This window comes from Archocentrus centrarchus, chromosome 15 (genome assembly GCF_007364275.1).
Source record: "Archocentrus centrarchus isolate MPI-CPG fArcCen1 chromosome 15, fArcCen1, whole genome shotgun sequence".
Lineage (NCBI taxonomy): Eukaryota > Metazoa > Chordata > Actinopteri > Cichliformes > Cichlidae > Archocentrus > Archocentrus centrarchus.
Window position 1 is genome coordinate 8876574 of NC_044360.1, and position 22935 is coordinate 8899508.

The 22935-nt window shown below is 39.5% G+C and overlaps 1 protein-coding gene across 1 annotated transcript in view; it reads left to right on the plus strand.

Annotated features, from left to right (window-relative positions):
• Positions 1 to 1839: 1839 nt before the first annotated feature.
• The window catches only part of mrps5 (mitochondrial ribosomal protein S5), a 33733-nt gene continuing 12637 nt past the window's right edge, over positions 1840 to 22935 (plus strand). Inside the window, exons 1-6 of the mRNA XM_030748031.1 lie at positions 1840 to 1915; positions 4181 to 4333; positions 9650 to 9775; positions 10314 to 10427; positions 10852 to 10971; positions 13423 to 13457. Coding sequence (XP_030603891.1) covers positions 1867 to 1915; positions 4181 to 4333; positions 9650 to 9775; positions 10314 to 10427; positions 10852 to 10971; positions 13423 to 13457 — 597 coding nt within the window. The 5' untranslated portion in view covers positions 1840 to 1866. The remainder of the gene's footprint in view (positions 1916 to 4180; positions 4334 to 9649; positions 9776 to 10313; positions 10428 to 10851; positions 10972 to 13422; positions 13458 to 22935) is intronic.

Consider the following 22935-nt stretch of genomic DNA (forward strand, 5'->3'; position numbering starts at 1 on the left):
ACAGTTCAAATAAATAAGAAAAGTTTGGGTAAATTACCACCCAAAGGAGTATAGATAGATAGATAGATAGATAGATAGATAGATAGATAGATCCATGGCTAGATATTTTCTAACTGTCAAAATGTTAAAATATGCATTTCCTCCCAGGAGAGTCCTTCAGATTCCCACTGCAATTCATACTGTGTGCATCATCATCATCTCCCTCCTTTTTCCCATTCTGCAGACAGCATTTCATTCCCCCCTCTCTCTTCACAGTTTCCTCTCATTCCTTCCTCCTGTCTCTCTATTCACATCTGCTTCAGGTTTCTCATGCATCTTTTCCTCAGCTTCTCGACATTATAATTGCCATGTTTTCTCTCCTCTCAATGTGCTAATTAATATCAGAAGAGGAAAAACTAAGACTTTGTTGGGTTTTATATGCAGCCACATTGGAAAAATTGATAAAAATGTTTTCTCCTTTTTCTTCCAGACATACGAGCTTACCAGAGAGTCACAAACATATCATTCATGTTTAAAGTCTTCAATGAGTTTCTTTTTTAATTCAGCAAGAGCACTCATTAGGCTTCCAAACACAGTTATAAAGAGAGCATAGTCTGCTCATTTTTTAGTATGATTATTAATGATTATGTTATTTACACACAGACTACTATGCAAAAGTCTTGAGCTAGCCCCCATTTCTTTATATTTTGCTAGGAAAATGGGGAATCAGTGTACCAATTCAGTGAAACATGCAAACATAAATGGAAATTCTGTATATAAAGTAAAAACAGAGCGTAAGTCAGTATGTAGTCAGCCTGAGTTCTCTTTGGATGTTGGATGCCTTTTGTTTGGCTCTGTGTTAAGATGTTCCCACATGGCTTTAGTAATGTTGAGGTCTGGGCTCTGGGGAGACCAATCCATGACTGATCTCTATTCAGCTATGCTTTTACTGCACTGGCAGCTGTTGCCAGTCAGACACTTTCCAAATGGTATTACATGACCTCCTCTGTACACACTGACAATGATTTGAACCAAAAATTTCAAATAAATATATAAACATACAGCCATCCATACATACACTATGATCATTAGTGTATGATGGTATGATACATTATATTGTGCCAAATCACTAATCTGACATTCCATTATGTATTATGACATTGCTTTCGGTACGCAATTGAACTGTCAGATGTACAAATATATATACAATTGTGAGATTTGTATGAAATATTTTGTCTATGCCATATACAATGATCAAGCATAACATTACAACCACTGACTGATGAAGTAGATAACTCAGATTATCTCTTCATCATAGCATCTGTCAGTGGGTGGGATATATTAGGGAGCAAGTGAACATTTTCCCCTCAAAGCTGATGTGTTAGAAGCAGGAAAAATGGGTGAGTGTAAAGGTTTGAGCAAGTTTGACAAGGGCTGAAGTGTGATCGCTAGATGACTGAGTCAGAGCACCTCCAAAACTGCAGCTCTTGTGGGATGTTCCCAGTCTGCAGTGGTCAGTATCTATCAAAAGAGGCCCAAATAAGTTACAGTGGTGAACCAGCAATAGGGCCATGGGCAGCCACAGCTCACTGAGGCACATGGGGAGCAAAGCCTGGCCTGTGTGGTCTGATCCAACAAACCAGCTACTGTAGCTCAAATTGCCAAATTTTTTATTTTTTATTTTTATTTTTTTTAATTTAATGCTGTTTCTGAAAGAAAGGTGTCAGAATACACAGTTCCCTGGGCAATGTTTATGCAAAGTTTCATCAAGATTGGTTACTCGTCTAGGAGGCAGAGGTGGCAATCACCGTTTTTTTCCCCCCGATTTTTCAACAGGCATAGTAAGACACCCCTGTTGTCGTGAAAGCGGTCCTTCATAATTCCAAGATGGCGGCGTCCATTGGGGTGTGCTGTGCCCTCCGCATCACACTTGGAGGTGAATTATTTCTCCTTTTTTCTGTCTCGTACAGTTTTTAAACACAATTCATTGTCTAAATGGTGGTATGTTAATTGTCGTAATATTTTTGAATCGTTGTTGTTTGGTTCTGGTCCGCTACGTTTACCCGGAGGAGCCTCTCATCAGTGCAGGGGCTGTCGCTGAATCGAGAAAATAACTCTGAATTCATTGCAGCCAGAAATCTGAACTGCCAGCAATTAACAGCAGAATCCAGATCATGAAATTAAATACATATGCAACTAAATGTATTCAGATGGCTGGCACTGCCTCTGTGTTGCAGGTTGGGGGGTGACGCATGCGCTATCGGTGCTCGCTAATCGATTTTCCTGCCCTAAATATTGATCTTATGACAGAGCATAGTGGCTTGAATGTGAAATTGGTTGTACTTATGCGGTACATTTTTGAGCATTATTGTATTTAATTGTATTAATTGTAAGTAGCTTCTTCTGGTAACTGTATCAGAATCAGAATACTATCTCAGGGGAAAATTGCTTAGATGATAAAATAAAGTGTCATAAACACATGAAATACGCCAAAGTTGAACAAAGTTAAACAAAATTATGCACAACATATACAAGATAATGGCAGCTGAAAAATAATCCAGGTATCAGTCTGTAGTCACGATTAGTGTCATAGGGAGGAATTGTAGAGTTTGATGACCACAGTTAGGAATGATTTCCTGTGATGTGTTGGAATGAGTCTTATGCTGAGTATCAGCACATCTTGGAAAGGGTGTGAAGGATTGTCCAATAATGTCTGTAACTTGGACAGCATCCCTCCTTCTGACACGGCTATCAGAGTCAGGTTCTGCATCCACAATCTCACTGGCCTTGAGGATCAGTTTGTTGAGTCTGTTGGTGTCCGCAGTCCCCACTGTGCTGCCCCAGCACATCACAGCATAGAGCATGGCACTGGCCAATTCAGAACATCCTTGGTGGCATCCAGCAGATCCAGGACCTTACCTGCCTCAGAAAGAAAGTAGAAATGGCTCTGTCATTCTTGAAGAGAGTTTCTGTATTTTGTGCAAAGTCCAGTTTATTTTCAGTCTGAATAGGAAAGTATTTATAACGTCTACTGTTGCCACACAGACCCCATGGATGGAAAAGGGGTCACTTGTCATTTTCCCACTTTAAGCTGCAGATAATTCTGCTCACATGATGTAACAAAGTTGCCCACCGCAGTCTGTCCTCTTCCTTATCATCATCTGATACATCCAACTAACTATTGCAGAGGCATAGTCAAATCTGTGCTTTATTTCAATATGGTATAGCACTGCCCCCACAGGCTTGTACAGTAGGCACTAGGCATGATGGGTGCATCACTTCACCTGCCTCTCTTCTTACCCTGATGCACCCATCACTCTGGAACAGGTAAATTTGGACTTATCAGACCACATGACCTTCTTCCATTGCTCCAAAGTCCAATCTTTATGCTTCCTAGCAAATTGAAGCCTTTTTTTCCAGTTAGCCTCACTGATTAGTGGTTTTCTTAAGGCTACACAGCTGTTCAGTCCCAATCCCTTGAGTTCCCTTCACATTGTGCGTGTGGAAATGTTCTTACTTTCACTATTAAACATAGCCCTGAGTGCTACTGTTGTTTTTCTTCGATTTGATTTCACCAAACGTTTAAGTGATCGCCGATCACGATCATTCAGGATTTTTTTCCAGCCACATTTCTTCCTCGAGACGATGGGTCCCCACTATCCTTATAGTTTTTAATAATGCGTTGGACAGTTCTTAACCCAATTTTAGTAGTTTCTGCAATCTCCTTAGATGTTTTCTCCGCTTGATGCACGCCAATGATTTGACCCTTCTCAAACAGACTGACATCTTTTCCACGACTACACCATGTGTCTTTCGACATGGTTGTTTAGGAAATGAGAAGCAACTCGTTGCACCAGTTGGGGTTAAATAATTTGTTGCCAGCTGCCAGTTGGCCATGCAGTAATTATCCAATAGGAGGCTCGTACCTATTTGCTTAGTTAAATCCAGGTGGCGACAGGCAGTGTATATTAATGGGTACCAAGTAAATTGAATCTGCTTCACTAATACTTTTAGTGAAATGTCTACACCTGCTTGGTGGTTTATATGTCTTCAGTTAATGGTTTTTTTCATTGGTGATTATCCAGGCTGTTGACTTGATTGGACACTTATTCATTACTGTGTCTTTGCATGTTGTCTTCATGCAAGCAATGCAGTTTTAATAACAACTGCCTTTCCTTTGGTGGATGCCTCTCTCCTTCAGGTGCAGCATCCCTCCGTGCTGTAGGAGGACTCTTACAGACCTCTCACTTGGCAAGTCGAGCCTCAGCTGCCTCTCTTCAAAGACACTCTGAACTTTCGCTGCTCCTTCCAACAACGTGGCAGCAAACCAGACATGGCAGCTTCTTCAACAAGTGTAAGTTTAATATGAAAAGATTACTCCCCCCCCCAACCACTGTCCTGTCACTGTAATATTGAAAGGACACCATAACATGACTTGCAAAGCATACATAGTTTTGTTTACTGTTTTAAGTATTTTAAGTTGTGATATATATTTTGCTTATGTAACGCAGTTTTTACAATCAAAGTGAGCAGAATTACCTTAACTTGGCTATTTCAGCTGGAGTTTTGTCTGAGTTTCAAAACATATCAGCTACACCATTTTAAAAAGATTTAAAAAAAATAAAATAGCAAAGCACAAATATAATAATTCCCAAAACAAAACAAAAGTTAGGAAAAAGAGACCAAAACAGAAAATACAACCAAAAGAAAAACGTATTTTTCCTAAAATGTAAAGTATTGTTGCAATTTCTCTTTTGTGGTTGGCTTTTGTCAAATGATATCTTCTATGTTGTGTGCTTTCTAATTAATAATAATTAGGTGGTGGCATTTTAATGATCTGTGACTCTTATAAACACAGTCATGGTCTGAATGGGACCAAATCCCAGGAGTCAGGTTAGCCTTTAAAAAAGTCGAGACTGTTACAGGTGATGTCTTGAAACCAGATATTATTGGTTGGATGTGACTGTAGTACTCAGGTGTCTGCATTCATCTGTCCATGTGGTTTCTATTTAAAGGGATTTTCTCGTCAGCAAATGCAGGTGCATGTTAGCAGAATTGTTTGGAAATCCTGTCAGATTGATAACAGTGTTTAAACTGGGCATATAGGAAGCTTTCAAAACATCTCTTTTTATCTCTGCCATGCTTTATCACCCACTTCATAACAACTCTTTTTTTCTTTTTTTCTGTCTTAATCATTTACAGTCAATGCTTCAGCATTTCTCATATAATTAAGAAAATATTGCGCCTGTCAAGATGTCTTACTTATAGTTTGGATTGTAAAAAAAAAAAAAACATGCATTCAAACAACCTGTCACTTTACACTGACTCTGCCTCTGGCTTGTATTTCTTCACTTGTAGAGATTTATTTGTTATTTTACCACTATTTTATCCACTGCAGGTTCACTGGCTTTCACTTATAGTACTCCCTTATGTCACTTACTGGGCATCTTTATTTGTGGTTTTTAAGGTGGCAAGAACCCAAACATTGTCACATTACATTAGTTAGACCTTAAATTGTGAAATTACTGTTGCAAAATTTCAATTTGTCAGATTCAAATTCTGCTGTGTTAATAGTCTTTTGAATCTTAAAGTGATTTGGCTTGGTGGGTGAGTTGAGCTACAGTCAGTGCTGTGAAGTTGTAACAGGTGAGTAACTTAAACAGTCTGTTCTGTTCTAAATCTGCTCTCCTGGCAGCAGGTTTTCAATTCAATTCAATTCAATTCAATTTTATTTATATAGCGCCAAATCACAACAAACTGTCGCCTCAAGGCGCTTTGTATTGTGGGTAAAGACCCTACAATAATACAGAGAAAACCCAACAGTCAAAACGACCCCCTATGAGCAAGCACTTGGCGACAGTGGAAAGGAAAAACTCCCTTTAACAGGAAGAAACCTGCAGCAGAACCAGGCTCAGGGAGGGGCAGTCATCTGCCGCGACCGGTTGGGCTGAGGGGAGAGAAAGACATGCTGTGGAAGAGAGCCAGAGATTAATATCAATTAATGATTAAATGCAGAGTGGAGTATAAACAAAGTAAATAAGGTGAATGAGAAACAGTGCATTATGTGAACCCCCCAGGAGACTAGGCCTATAGCAGCATACCTAAGGGATGGTTCAGGATCACCTGATCCAGCCCTAACTATAAGCTTTATCATAAAGGAAAGTTTTAAGCCTAATCTTAAAAATAGAGAGGGTGTCTGTCTCCCGAATCCAAGCTGGAAGCTGGTTCCACAGAAGAGGCGCCTGAAAGCTGAAGGCTCTGCCTCCCATTCTACTCTTAAGTATCCTAGGAACCACAAGTAAGCCAGCAGTCTGAGAGCGAAGTGCTCTGTTGGGGTGATATGGTACTATGAGGTCTTTGAGATAAGATGGTGCCTGATTATTCAAGACCTTGTATGTGAGGAGAAGAATTTTAAATTCTATTCTAGATTTAACAGGGAGCCAATGAAGAGAGCCAATATGGGAGAAATCTGCTCTCTCTTTCTAGTCCCTGTCAGTACTCTAGCTGCAGCATTTTGGATCAGCTGAAGGCTTTTCAGGGAGCTTTTAGGACAGCCTGATAATAATGAATTACAATAATCCACCCTAGAAGTAATAAATGCATGAATTAGCTTTTCAGCATCACTCTGAGAAAGGATGTTTCTAATTTTAGAAATATTGCGCAAATGCAAAAAAGCGGTCCTACATATTTGTTTAATATGTGCATTGAAGGACATATCCTGGTCAAAAATGACTCCAAGATTTCTCACAGTGTTACTGGAGGCCAAAGTAATGCCATCCAGAGTAAGTATCTAGTTAGACACCATGTTTCTAAGATTTGTGGGGCCGAGAACAAGAATTTCAGTTTTATCTGAATTTAGAAGCAGGAAATTAGAGGTCATCCAGGCCTTAATATCTTTAAGACATTCCTGCAGCTTAACTAATTGATGTGTGGCATCTGGCTTCATTGATAGGTAAAGCTGAGTATCATCTGCATAACAATGAAAATTGATGCAGTGCTTTCTAATAATACTGCCTAAGGGAAGCATGTATAATGTAAATAAAATTGGTCCTAGCACAGAACCCTGTGGAACTCCATAATTAACCTTAGTGTGTGAAGAAGACTCCCCATTTACATGAACAAATTGGAGTCTATGAGATAAATATGATTCAAACCACTGCAGTGCAGTACCTTTAATACCTATAGCAAGCTCTAATCTCTGTAATAAAATGTTATTGTCAACAGTATCAAAAGCTGCACTGAGGTCCAACAGGACAAGAACAGAGATGAGTCCACTGTCAGAGGCTGTAAGAAGATCATTTGTAACCTTCACTAATGCTGTTTCTGTACTGTGATGAATTCTGAAACCTGACTGAAACTCTTCAAATAAACCGTTCCTCTGCAGATGATCAGTTAGCTGTTTTACAACTACTCTTTCAAGAATCTTTGAGAGAAAAGGAAGGTTGGAGATTGGCCTATAATTAGCTAAGACAGCTGGGTCAAGTGATGGCTTTTTAAGCAGAGGTTTAATTACAGCCACCTTGTAGGTCTGTGGTACATAGCCAACTAATAAAGACTGATTGATCATTTTTAAGATTGAAGCATCAATAATTGGAAAGACTTCTTTGAACAGTCTAGTAGGAATGGGATCTAACAAACATGTTGCTGGTTTGGAGGAAGTAACTACTGAAGTTAACTCTGAAAGATCAACTGGAGCAAAAGAGTCAAAACAAATACCAGCAGTGCTGAAAGCAGCCGAACATGAAGAATAATCTTTGAGATGGTTATGAATAATTTTTTCTCTAATGTCTAAAATTTTATTTGTAAAGAAATCCATGAAGTCACTACTAGTTAAAGTGAAAGGAATACTCGGCTCTACAGAGCTCTGACTCTTTGTCAGCCTGGCTACAGTGCTGAAAAGAAACCTGGGGTTGTTCTTATTTTCTTCAGTTAATGATGAATAGTAAGATGTCCTAGCTTTACGGAGGGCTTTTTTATAGAGCAACAAACTCTTTTTCCAGGCTAAATGAGCATCTTCTAATTTAGTGAGACGCCATTCCCTCTCCAGCTTTCGGGTTATCTGCTTTAAGCTGTGCGTTTGTGAATTATACCACGGAGTCAGGCACTTCTGATTTGAAGCTTTCCTTTTCAGAGGAGCCACAGTATCCAAAGTTATACGCAGTGAGGATGTAAAACTATTGACGAGATAATCGACCTCATTGGGAGCAGAGTTTAGGTAGCTGCTCTGCACTGTGTTGGCACATGGCACTGAAGAGCATAACAATGAAGGAATTAGATCCTTAAACTTAGTTACAGCACTTTCAGAAAGACTTCTACTGTAATAAAACTTATTCCCCACTGCTGTGTAATCCATTAAAGTAAATGTAAATGTTACTAAGAAATGATCAGACAGGAGGGGGCTTTCAGGGAATACTGTTAGGTCTTCAGTTTCTATTCCATATGTTAGGACAAGATCCAGAGTATGATTAAAGTGGTGGGTGGGCTCCTTTACATTTTGAGAGAAGCCAATTGAATCTAACAATAGATTAAATGCAGTGTTGAGGCTGTCATTCTCAGCATCTACATGGATGTTAAAATCACCCACTATAATTATTTTATCTGAACTGAGCACTAAATCAGATAAAAAGTCTGAGAAATCAGACAGAAACTCTGAGTAGGGACCAGGTGGACGATAGATAATAACAAATAAAACAGGTTTTCAGACGACTACTTAGTCATATTTTGGAATAGTTTTTAATCAGTTTTAAATTGTTAAGCTGCTATCAGTCCTCTGACATTGGCTCATTGAATGAGGTACTTATAGAAAATAATGTGTAGATGAATCAGATACTGAAAATAACTGTCAGTGTCTTGTTTTGTACCCCAAATTTACTCCATTGTAAGACCAAGAGGAGCAGCGAATTCTCACATTTGAAATAAAAAAAAAAATCATTTGTGACTAATTATCTAACTAGTTATCTAATTGATTACTTTGTTTTTTACTTTGTTGCAGCTCTACAGTAATTAGAAAGCAAGTCTGTCACTGACAATACAATTATAAGGGTTTGTGTAATGCAATTAACAAAATGCTAATTTAATGCAGCTAGTTATGAAAACAAATATTTACAATGATTCATGTAAAAAAAAAAGTGCTGCTAGGACTTTGCATTTTGTGCAACTCTTCTACAACTGTGTGCAAAGCTAGCTCACCCACAGAATCACAAAAAGCATATTTATAGGAACTGAAACAAAGCTAAAATAAGAGTCAGTATAAAAGGTGGCCGTAGCTACTGGGACGCCATCCACTGGTTTCTCTTGATTAGTCTGTAGATTAGTGTTTTCACCGTCAGTCTTGGTTTAAAAACACTGGCTTCATTTTTCCAACCCGGAAGCTACCTCAGTGTGTTAAAATATACTGAACTGTAAAAGATAAAAGCACAATACAGTTAAATATAACTCCTTAGATTTTGTCTGGCAAGGTTTCCCTTCATAAATCAATCTTTTAAACTGATGTTGGGTGCTTTGTGTCTTTTGTTTGAGAGTGCAGCCCCACCACCGCTTGCTCCCCACCATTGCGTATTCAGCAAAGTTTGGGTATTGGCCAGGCATCTCACAGATAACCAGGAGAAAAGAGATCTTTTAAAAGGTTTTATATTTAGGTTCCTGTGCTCATCTATGTGTGTGTTTACAGTAACGGCAGAACAGTTGTGGAAAGGTGTGTTGGCTGAGTCCGGTGCTGGAGCGAGGAAGGGTCGAGGAAAGCGTACCAAACGCAAACTAAAGAGAGACCTGAACCGAGGACAGACCATTGGAGAGGGTGAGACTTCCACTGTGTGCCTTTTTGAATTCACCTCTTTATAGAAAAGTGAAGCTGTTAAAACCCAGAAAATCTAATTCCTGTAATTTTCTCTAATCTTTGTCATTCTGTCTAAATAATAAAATTGGTTTGTCTAAATGATTTTCTTTGTTCTGAAGTGCAAAAATTTCTCGTGCTCAGCTGCTAACAACCGCTGCCAATCAGACTTTGACATTCATGCAAAAACTAGAAGAAGCAGTTGATGAATATGACAAATTAGAATATTCATTACTCCGTGTTAAATTATTAATGTCTTTCTAGAGAACATCAATCATTTTGGAATCCAGCTGAGCGCTCTCAGGTGTGGTAGATAATGGTAACAACTATTTGTGATTGGTGTCCACAGCTTTCAACAGCTGTTCATGTCCATGGTCAGCAAGTATCATGGCCTCTGTTTTATAAAGATAGGAAAAAAATACAAAATAAGTAGTACTCTTTTTCTTCTCCTCATTCTTCATTTCTCTAATTAATTTCTTTTTCTCTCTTTTATACAATCCAGGCCGTGGTGGTTATCTGTGGCCTGGCCTCAACAGTCCGGTGTTGAAGGATGGTGCTTTGCAGAGCATGAGTCGAAGAGGCGAGGCTGAGCAGCAGGAGGTTCAAGCCGAACTAGGTAAAGATCTTATATCGTTTTTATCTGCACAGAAGGACGAAGTGATCTCAAACCTGTAGACACTGAAAGACATGACAACTTTACCCCCGCTGCTGCGATCCAGTGTCACAGCTGTCAATCAGTTGCCGGCTTATATTCCACTTCTGAGCTTTAGCAAAGAAATTATTTTCCTGGAAAATAAATTAACTTTTCATGAGCCTCCAGGAAGGAATGGGGGTAAATGAGATCTTAATCTTTAAAAACAGAAGCGCCACTGTTGGGACATAGAAGTCGCTAATTTGCCTCCACTGTGATCTCATTTGTTAACAGTAATTATGCAGTTAATTTGACATTGACAAATGGCACCTCTGATGTTTATCATGTTATGCTCCTTGAAGTCAGCTGTGACCTCTGCAATAAATTTGTTTATTGTGTCGTTCTGCAGTGCGTCAGCGGGATGAGTGGGAGAGAAAGAGGAAGATGAAGGTAAAGAGGGAGAGAGGTTGGACCGGAAACTCTTGGGGAGGCATCAGCTTGGGTGTTCCTGACCCTGGACCCAATGGAGGTAAATTATACCTGAATGCTCACAGTTTCACGTTAAACAGAAACATGCAAGTCATATAAATTATTTTTTACTACAAACTTCCAAAGAAAACAATGTCCTTTAGTCTGTTGCATAAATAAAAGCACGATTAGATCATTTCTTTTACACGTTGTCTTTGCAACAGTTTTTAAGCAGTGCAGAAAAATAGCAGACTAAAATCGAAGCAACCTGAGCTGGCAATCACAGTGCAGACATCACCTCCCCCTGATATAGTAATATAAACAATGAGTCTAGATCATGACACAGCAGGTCTCAGAGGGACACCTCACTCAGAGATACACTGAAAGACATGGCGAGACATGATGATGACTGTAGTGATGGAAAGAGATGAGATGGCTGAAGAAATAGAGGCGTAATAAAGGACATGCTGTGTGTATGCGTGTGAGAGAAAAAGAGCAGAAAGAGGTCAGTGTGGGGGCCCACTGGTAGAGATGAAAATGAGGATTTGACAAAAGTGTCAGATGGGACAATTTCCTAATTTAGAAAGACATCCCTCTCTTTTTGCTCTCTCTGTGGCTTTCCTGTTCACTCTTAATCTTTCCACCCCAGATTTTTTTTTTTTTCATTTCTCATCTCTTCTAGTCACCTCTCTCAATTCATTATTTTCTCTTTTCCATTTCCCTTTCTGTCACCCCCTCTACTTTTCTCTTTCCTCCTACACAGTCTTCCTTTTTTTTTTTTTTTTAACCGATTTTTGGACAAGAAACAAAAATGGCCGTGCTCTCGGTCCATCACATCCAGAATGAAATGTCTTATAACCACAGCCTTACAACACACCTGTGACCTGATGTGCCACATCTCAAAAATGTAACTAAACATCACGGTGATGTGGACCATGACAACCATCATAGGTCCACGTAATTGGTTAGCTCAAGAATAATACCCACATGAAGCAAAATGTAATTGGCTGCAGTATCTAGCCTGCTCGCAGTGCTAATGCAAGTACCAGTATTTTGATCACATTTTGTTAATATAAGGTTTCATGTAGATGTGGTTCTCGCTCTCTTGACATCTCAAGCGGGAATTTTGAATTTATGCTTCCAGAAAGGAATCACATAAAGAGTGATATGATTTGCTGAAAGTAGCTTTAAAACACCCTGTCATGATAGTGCATTACCTGCTAGAAATTTGCTTTGTGATCATTGGATGGGTTTAATATCCATCTCCAACTACTGATGACCAATCATAACTTACCAGAAGGCAGCATTATTGCAGCCTTCGAGTTTAATCAAAATATGCCCCAATGGCAGTTAATGTATTGTTTGACTAGAAACATGAATGCACTCTTATTTAATAGAAATAAACTGATTTAAGGAGAGATTTTTAAGCTGTAGAGAGTTATTCAGTGATAGGATAAATAAATAAACCATTGATGATGAAGAGCTGGGAAAACAAACGTATATTAAACACATATCTTTTAAATGAATGTATATAATTGCTGTCATAAGTTCAGTTTCATCCTATTTTACTTATTTTGGGGGGCATCTGACTTTATTTGCATCACAGATCAATAACAAAAAAATGCATCTCTTTCAGTGGTCATAAAATGTACGTGCATCACAGGCCATTAATCAAAACTATTTTTAGACTCAAAAGTGAATATGATAATGTAGCTGTTTGGCTGAAATCTGGTGCTTGCAGAGAGCTCTGCTCTGAAGCCCGTAGTGTTGGGATCCTGCCCAGTCAACTCTTCCTGAAACCCTGAGGAACACTGCTGGCTAATTTCAGCTGTTCACTGATGAAGGAGCTAGCCTTCTGTTCCCACCCTCATTACATCTTTAAACCTTGGTCTTTTCTGGAATTGAGCTGAGCTTGTTTACCACAAACCACTCAAGGATGAGGGGACAGGGCTCTGCTTGGTTCACATCCTCTTTCCTTTCCACTTGACTCTATGCTAACAAGCACTCTCACACCTTGAAATACACCGAATCTCCTCTGCATGCCCGAACACCTTCTTTCACACGCTCTCCTCACACCTGTTGTTCTCACTCATCGAAGGAAACACTTGGGGTTTGGTGAATGTGATGTGAAGGGAGCTGAAAATAGGTTGCTTCTTTCTGATCAGCTCTGGTCTCTTACGGATGTTGAGCCAATGTACCAGCTGTCGTACGGGTGTGTGTACATGTGTGTCCTCCCCTTGGAGCCTTTGAGTCAGCTCTCCTTTGTTTGTTGTTAATTGGTTAGAAGTGAACAGGCTGCATTTGGGAGAGTAACATCCTTCAAAGGTCACTGACAATGAAAAGTGCAGACTCGTTACGATGCCGCAGGGGCTTCTGGGTATTTGTTACGCTCGCAAGAGCCTGGTTAATCTTTTTATAGTGTGTGTGTGTTGGGGCGGGGGGGTCTAAATGCATTTGCGTGTTAAAGCTTTGTTATCTGAACTTCTTTCTTTCTTTTCCCCTCTGTCCACAGAAACCTTTGAGGACTTTGATTCACGTGTCATTGAGGTTAGTGTCACTTGTCCCTTTCTGCTTACTGAACAGACTGCATGCACAACGCTGCAACATTTACAGAAATTATTAACAGTTCTTCTGAAATTGCTTGGAAAATTAAGAAAAAGGCTGAGTTGTCAATAAAACAGTATGACGCCTTGTACAGCGTTGTTATACTGTCATCAAATTAGCACAGTTTTCATTGAGGAAATACATTTTTGAGAATTTAGATTAGTTCACTTCATTTTAATTACTGGTTTATTACAGAGGTACTCTAAGTTAATGAGAACAATTTCATCACTCTGCATCCAGCCCTTTGCTGTTCATTATGTTTAGCTATATATTCATTTGAAAATGAATATATAGCTGCTAGTCTGTTTTTAGTATGTTTTTAATGGAACAGAAAATTTGCTCTTGAGACATGTAAAATACAGCTGTACTGATAGCCCCCCCAAACTTCTAGGAACTTCTAGCTTATTTTGTTTTATGTCTCATTTTCTAAATAAATCTGACTGCACATTAAAAGCCTTGGAGAGAGCAAACAGTTTTCAAGAATCTCAAACTAGTGGGAAATGCAGTGTGGCGTATACACATGGATGGTGTTAGGGGCAAATTTGCTGAGCAAGGATAACTCCATTTGAGAACTAAGCAGCAGCATTTGAGCAGTTGTGCTACTGTAGAACTCCCCGAAGTCAAATAGTGGAATTTCTAGGTCACGTTTGCTTCCGTGTTTGAAACAAAGCTAATAATTAACCCCAAAGCAAAGCTGTTCGTTCAAGAGTTGGATGGGCATAATTGCGGTTTATTCAGCTTTTCCAACAGTAAGCAGCTTATTAGATATGAAAATAAATTGGAACATTTAACCCTTAAATCCATAAGAACTTGTGGGATTCATCCATTTCTTTCAGTAAGCGCTCTAGTTTTTGATATTCCTTAAACTGTTCAATGTAATAATTAATTTTTTAAAATAACAGTGCTGAATAAAGATCAAAGAAGACAATTGGGTCATTTCAGTTTGACCTGATAGTGGCACTGTTGCTGCCTCAGTGCAGACATAATAACAATGAAGAGGCTTACTGTCACACTAAGCTGATGTCACTGTGGCTGGGTGTCAGGTTCAGATCAGAGCACCACTGTATTTGTTATCGAAGGGTTTTGATGGCAGTTTCTCTGCAGATGAGTACCTTTTGAGGCTACTCATGATTAATTACCCTTTGTGCAGTCATGAACTAGATTGTATAAGCTGAAGTGATCATGAAAACGGTAAGACTAGCACCCTTTCATGTCATTTGTCCCAAGATAAGAGGACTGCTGAGGGAATGAAATTTTGGTACGCTTAGCTCCCTTGCCATAAATTTTCCAGGCCAAATTTCCAAAGGTGGGAAGCCAGAAGATCCCATAAATACACATTTTCCCTTAGTGTTTGGTTATGACTGGAGAGAATAAAAGTGGTACCAAGACTTCAGAATCAGAAGGTTTTATTGCCATATGGGTGAACAGGTTCACAGCATTAGGAAATTGCTGCGGTACTTCGTGCTTACATAAAAAACAAATAAGTATAATAACTATAAGACAATGTTACAAATATACAAATTACAAATATACAGAGATATTAGAACTATAACACAATATTACAAAATATACAGTGCAGAGAATAATTAAAAGATAAAAGAATGTAAACTATAGTCCAGTAATATGTACATCAGTGCAAACAGACAGGTGCATAGACATAATGTCATCAGCGTTTGTGGAGGGTGGTGGTAACAGTCTTAGGGTAATTGTTCATGAGTCCAATAGCAGAGGGGAAGAAACTGTTCTTATGCCGGGCGGTTCTGGTCCGAATGGACCGTAGCCTCCTGCCTGAGGGGAGAGGATCAAAAAGTCTGTGCCCAGGGTGAGAGTGGTCGGCTGTTATCCGACCTGCACGCCCCAGTGTCCTGGAGGTGTACAGGTCCTGGAGAGATGGGAGGTTACAGCCAATCACCTTCTCAGCAGAGTGCACAACGCGCTGTAGTCTCTGTTTGTCCCTAGTGGTGGCTCCAGCGTACCACACAGTGATGGTGGAGGTGAGGATGGACTCAATGATGGCAGTATAGAACTGCACCATGGTCCTTACTGGCAAGTTGAATTTCTTCAACTGCCACAGGAAGCACATCCTTTGCTGGGCCTTTTTGACGACAGAGGTGATGGTGGGCTCCCACTTGAGGTCCTGGGTGATGGTAGTTCCCAGGAAGCGAAATGAGTCCTCTGTGGTGATGGGGGTGCCAGTCAGGATGATGGAGGGTAGAGGGGCTGTGTGCTTCCTAAAGTCCACTATAATCTCCACTGTCTTCTGGGCGTTCAGTACCAGGTTATTGTGGCTGCACAAGGACACCAGACGTTTGACCTCCATCCTGTAGGCCGACTCGTCCCCGTCTGAGATGAGTCCGATGAGAGTCATGTCATCTGCAAACTTAATAAGCTTGACAGACTGGTGGTCAGAGGTGCAGCAGTTGGTATACAGGGAGAAGAGCAGAGGAGAGAGGACACAGCCCTGAGGAGTGCCAGTGCTGATGGTCCGGGAGTCCAAGACATTCTTCCCCAGCCTCATGTGCTGCTTCCTGTTCGTCAGGAAGTCAGTGATCCACCTGCAGATGGGATCAGGCACGTTCATCTGGGACAGCTTGTCTTGGAGGAGATCAGGGAGGATGGTGTTGAAGGCCGAGCTGAAGTCCACAAACAGGATCCTGGTGTAGGTTCCCTGGGAGTCCAGATGCTGTAGGATGAAGTGCAAAGCCAGGTTGATGGCGTCGTCCACAGAAGCCGATGGAAGCCAGAAGAGTCATGTGATATATTCCATCCTGCTCAACTGTTAAACAGTGAAGTGTTGTGCAGCTCATTAGAGATGCGCTGAACTACTTTTAATGATTCTGATACATATAGCTTGAAATTAAGCTGTATTTATGTCTAAGGCAACATGAGGCTTGATTTAAACATCGTTTTTCTACTTTTGCAAAAACATAATGTAACATGTACACAGTTTGTAAATTTAGTTAATTGGCATTTATTATTAAGACCAAGTGGGACCAAGATAAATGAAAGGAAAAATAAACATTCTATGTTATTTCCCCAGTTTATTTACACGTGTTTCATTTCAGGTCAGTGTTACAGTCACAGGCTGCTTTCTTGTTCTCTGTTTTTCTGTGAGTGCACAGAAAACTACTCACAAACTACAGAAACAAACATGGTGGCACATGCATGAAATCCCTCCAAACTGTTGACTGTAGCTGACGGTACCTGCTTCACTGCTGCTGCTGAGTGTTGTAGTAAACACAGAACAACACACAGTTAAAATAGATTAAATCATCTTGTTGTCAGTGATGGCTAAGATATGCTTTTGTGTCACTATTGGGCAGATATTTGATCCAAATATCGGATTGGTACAGCCTTAAAAATGACTGATTATTAATTACCTTGTTGACTAGTCATGAAGAATATCCGTTGCCACTGACAAGATCAATGGATTTTTAAAATGTGAGTGTATAATTTATAACATGCTGTAAAATTTCAAATGTGAAAAAAATTTTTGCGGATTATCATTGATACTTAAATATTTTTGAATATTTGAATTTGTCAGTGTGAAAAAAAAATGGTTAATTACTTCTTTGAAGTGACAGGAAACAAAGATATGAGGATTCAAGTTAAAATACTGTGCATCTGGTGGTTAAGGGATACGTAATACTGCAGTCAAGTGTCTTTCAGTACAAAGAAAAATATTTGATGGGAGGAAAAACTCTTTGGATCTCACTAAACTACAGAAGAGCTAAGGTGAAAAAAAAATTACCAGCTTAAGATGAAAGTCAATTTCACATATTGCTGTGTGTGTGTGTGTGTGTGTGTGTGTGTGTGTGTGTGTGTGTGTGTGTGTGTGTGTGTGTGTGTGTGTGTGTGTGTGTGTGTGTGTGGAGAGAGAGGGAGAAAGAGAGAGATGGGAAAAAAGCTACATTGTATGGACAGTTAATTTAGATTCTGTCTTGGTCCTGGAACTCACCTTAATTCAATTAGTGCTAATGGACCCTACTGAACTAATGGGGGTAACGCTACAAGGTCATATATGCAGGAAGACCTAAACTGGCGAGAGAGACAGAGGGGTGTGGACACGTGTAATATCTGATTTTCATTCAATGCATGTTTGTCTATACGTAAATATAAGCTCATTTTTGCATATTTGTATGATTTATTTTTTTAAATGCGATAGTTTTCACAGATGTGGAGTCCATACGTGTCCTCCACACAAACACATTATTAGGTAGTGTGTGTGTGTGTGTGTGTGTGTGTGTGTGTGTGTGTGTGTGTGTGTGTGTGTGTGTGTGTGTGTGTGTCATTGATAGTCTTCCCCAGAACTCCTGTCTGCATAAATAAAAGTGGTGTCACAGACTTTAGGCTTCCCCCTGGAAACCAGTGGATGCTTTTATGGTGCAATCACCTTCTATAAATATACCCTCTGTGCATGTGTGGCTATGTGTGTGAGGGTGAGAGTGTGAGTGTAAGTGTGCACCACTATAAATCCAGGCCTAATGAAATGAAAAAGGCTTACTGGAATAAAAGGCTCGTCTCCCAAGGACGATCATGCCGGCATGTCATTAGTGAACCTCCAGCAGGAGGGGAGGGAAGAGGAGGGACAGAGAAAAAGTGTAAGAGAAGCAGTCAGTGCTGGAGAAACATTTATGAAAGTTATCTTGAAAGTCAAAAGGTGAGAGGAAACAAAGGGGCACGACTGATTCAAGGCCATATATATAAAATATATATTTCACATGGTGTATTATTGGCTAATCTAAATTGCCCATAGGTGTGAATGTGAGTGTGAAAGGTTGTTCGTCTCTCTGTGTTGGCCCTGTGACAGGCTGGCGACCTGTTCAGGGTGTACCCTGCCTCTCGCCCTATGACAGCTGGGATAGGCTCCAGCCCCCCCGCGACCCTGACCAGGATAAGCGGAAGTGAATGGATGGATGGATGGATATTATAAAATGTGTACTTTCCACACATTTCCTTTCATTGTTGCATAAGTAGCCTTAAGGTTATTGAAATCAACTTAATCCTCGCTGTCTGACTGTATTACTTTATTCCAGCTCTTTTACATTGAATCTATATGATTTTTATGCTGAGAGAAGAACTTACAGTTCTGCTCATGTCTCCTTCAATAACTGCCAAGTTATATCTTTGTAGCGAAGTCTTTCTCTGCCACACATGCTCACGCTGTCTCTATTGGATTGGGCTTATTCATTTTATGTACATTTTACAAGTATTCCTCCTGACATATTTAGTATTTTTCAGAAGTGCATTAAAATGTCAAACTCTTTTTGACTTGGTGCACTTTGCTCATTTGTAACAACTGGCTAAACTTATTCCTCTGTGCTAATGAATGTGATCAAACTTTTTCAGCTTGACAATTTTCAGTGGATGATGTTTCTGGCAAATTACACTCGTTAAAAAAAAAAAAAAATTGCCATAGTGAGATCTGCTAGCAAGCCTGAAAATATGTGCGACAAAATTCATCCAGAACTCAAATGTTAATTTTTCAGTTTAGGGTGTCTACATTACAGATGATAAGAAATGCTTTATTTATTTGGGAAATTGCTGAAATTATATAACTACAAGGTCTGATGTGGTCACCCAGATAACTCAAGCCCCAGTCACACAGGCACAGTGACCTGTCGGTGACCCCATTGGCAGTCCTTGGGCACAAAGGAAAAATGTATATTCCCTAGCTGGTTGTTGCTGGCAGAGTAGGTGAAATTGGTGACAGAGGGGTATATGGTGCCTCACCACAAACTGTACAGTTGGTTTAGTCACTAGCAGGTTGCTGTGGTCATCCATAGTTTGCAGGGAAGATGCTGACTTCTCTGTAGACACTCACCAGCTGCTCACTGAGCTGTAGTCAAACTGAGGAGTGCAACAAAAACCAGAAACGAAAACCGTTTGCCTTCAAAGTTAAAAGTGCAGCTTTTTGAAATGTCCTACTTTTTTTTTTTTTTTTTTTTTTAACCATGCAAATTAAGGGTGACTGCGACAATCCACAAGCAAAGCAGTCATAAGGAGGTTTCTGGCGCAGCTCCCTCTTTTTTTTTGGCTAATTTCACCTGGTGACAGCCAGCAGCCGCTTTTTTGGAATGCACACTTTTCACTAGCGACCTGTGGTTGTTAGGGGGTTGCTGAATAGTCTCTACACCTGTTAAGGTATTGACCATTAATTCTTTAATTCTACATTATTTGTTTATGTAATTAAGATTGAATAGCTTGTTATGTGTTAAATAATTGTGGATGGTGATTGCATAACTTTTTCCATTTCCAAAGAGAACTGCACTTAGGTAATTTATATTGTTCCCATTACAAGATCACTAGAGCAGGTTTTGCTTGATCTGCCCCTGGACTATAGTCTAAATTAAACTCAAACTTTCTTTAATTTAACTTTAACTACATAGATATTTGCTTTATTTATTATCAAAATAGGCTGCTTTTTTTTTTGTGGCCTTTTTACCTTTATTAGGTAGTGTACAGTAAAAAGAGACTGGAAAGTGGAGGGAGGGGGGGTCATGCAGCAAAGGGCCATGGGTCAGATGCAAACCTGGACTGCCTGCACCATAGCCATGTGGCGTATATGGTCACCTGCATTAGACATTATTATAGACGAGGCTGTAGTTAACAGATTTTGTCACCTTCAGTGAAAGGTCTAAATATGTTTTTCAGCTCCATACAGACTATTTGGAGGAAAAAGCTGCTCAAAAATTGCTCTTTGATAGTAAAGATTGGCTATTCCTGTGTCAAGTGGAAGTAGTGACAGAGGAGCATTGAATTATTTCCCGACTTTCAGCTCCCCTCAGCTCTACAGCTTTTTTAAGCCTCGTTTAGTACACTATTTTGGTCTTCCTGCTGTTTGCTTTCACCTGTCTGTGAAGGATCAAACTCAGCCATCTCCCCAAGCTGTCAAAATGTAATTTATGCAGGTATGTGAGGACATGCGATACAGGGAATTATCAAATGAAAAATGTGCACCAAAAGGCATCTAAATCATCTAATCCAATACAATTACATTATAAACTACAGCTTAAAAAATTCCCATTAACTTAAAGCCCACAGTCCTGGCTCACTCAGTGCAATGAAGAAAAGAGCAAGGGATGACGGAGTGCTGAGATAACTGAAAAGAAAGGGAGGAGAGTCAGAGCGACATAGACAAAAGTGATGTTCATGGCGTCTCTCCAGGTACAGCAGACACTTGGACAGGACTCGGTGATTTCATTAACAGAGATGGAGCATTGTCAGTGTCAGAAGAGAGTTTCTTTTCTTTTTTCCTTTTGCTTTATCCTCCCTGAAGTCAACAACCTTGAAAGTTTTGTTGAAAGTAAACAGCGAGGAAGATGGATGAAAGCAACTTCGTAAGAACTTTGAGTTGGATTAGAGCTGTTTAAAACAACCACGTGGAGCTCTCAAGGCATGTATGCAAAATACTATCTAAAGTGAAATTCACAAGAAAGCCATCAAAAGCAATTAATGCAGGTTTATTTGTTCTTAACACTAGAACTCCCAACGTTCCAAACCTCCCTACAACTACTGCAACGATAGCAGTCTTCTAACTATGAGTTTATAAAATAAGTACTTAAAATGAACTTTTGGGAGTTTTATTAGTTTTCCAAATGATTTACATTATTTCATTACAGATTGTAAAGGTGAAATATACTTTAGAATCCACAAACGATGCAGCAAACAACACAGTAACTAACTGATCTAAATAATTTTTGTGGACATAATGGAAAAGTACAAAATAATTGAAAGTGCGGTATTACTTGAGATAGTAGAAGACAGTATTAAAAAGAGTGCTCACTGTGAAACAGATTGAAACAGTCATTGTAATGCATTTTAAAATACACTACACAGTTGGCCACAATAGAATGAGAAATGCATTTCAGTATATTAATTATCGTAAAAGTAGAACAGTGAATGCTTTTCATGTCATCCACGTCCTCGTCCACTGCACATGAAGCCTCTCTTTCATCTGTTGTCCACAATGCTCGGCCCCAGTCTGCAGCCCTCCTCAGTTCTGCGCCTCAGGCCGGAAATCCATCTGATCTGGCTGCTCCGCTCTGGATTTCACTGTTTATTTGTTCAGATTAGTTTTCCACACTTGGCACTCTGTTCACCTACTGTTTCCCCACTGCTCTGCACAGCCAGCAGCCAACCCGCTTCTTCACGTATCTACTCACACACTCTGCCTGGGCACAGTATCCCATTAGCCCTGCAGTAATTATTCATCTTTTATCTGACTACAGTCCTGTATATATTTATCTATCAGTTACATCTAGCAGAGCTGTGGATCATTATTTAGCAGCCTTTATGTCAAAATGTGTGTAAACAATATGTGTTGCTAGGCAACCGGGCATGCCATATTGAGTGCAGCATTTTACATTGATTTCTGCGGGAGTCAGAATGACTCTGTTGGCGGTTCTAATTCACTACTTGATAAATTAACACATTTTAAGAAAGGTTATGAAATATGAGATGATGGGGGTTTTATATTAACAGCGTTACATGATTTTTAAAATGACAAGGAGTCAAAATTGCCCTGTTGGCACTTCTACTCTTAAAGGCAGTTGTTACATTTGTGATACAAGCTGGTGAAAGTTCAGATCTGTCATTTTCATTTATAGTTTGAGATTTCTGCTTAAATCACAGTAAAGTAGGCAATATAATTTCACGTCTTCAGGTATTAATACAGCTGAAAATAAAAGCTTGCAGTCATATGTCGCACAGTTATTTTAAAACTTTATTTAGAGGCGTTGGATTCTTTTCACTTGAACATGGTGTTCAGTGAAGTTGACCCAGCACCACACAGTTTATTAAAGCTCATCTAAAAGTTGGATTTTGAAGAATCCTTTGGGAGCACAGTGTTTGTCAAACCTAATTTTAAACACTGCCTTCAATTACTGGATATCAAGTAATTATTAGATTTTCAAATGCGTATTCTTCATACGATGGTGGCTTGTAGATAAATGCACCATTATCAAACTATTGACAAATAACACAAAGTAACAATGAAGATGTTGTATATTCATTTTTCTCTCACCCTGTGTGATCACTTTAATTTCCCAAAAATGCTTTTATAGTTAAATGTGTTTAGTCCTGTTTTTCCTCTTCACACAGAAGCACACACATGCATGTCTGAGTCATCTGCATGACTAACACACAGTTCCCTGAACCATTATGAAGACTGTTGATTTGCTAATTAGACTCCTTTAGACAGCAGCTTGTTATCGCATGTTGACACACTGGTTCACAGTGTGTTCAAATTAAATTTTAGCTCTTTTACTCTTTACATTTTACACTTTTCAGTCAGAAATCTCTGAAAGGTTATTTAAGAAGAATTCAGAATTCTGTAAATCTTAAAAATATTGTGGCAATTTTACTGTTTTTTTTTTTGTTTTTTTTTTCCTTTTAAAATCATGATTATTCTTGGATTTTG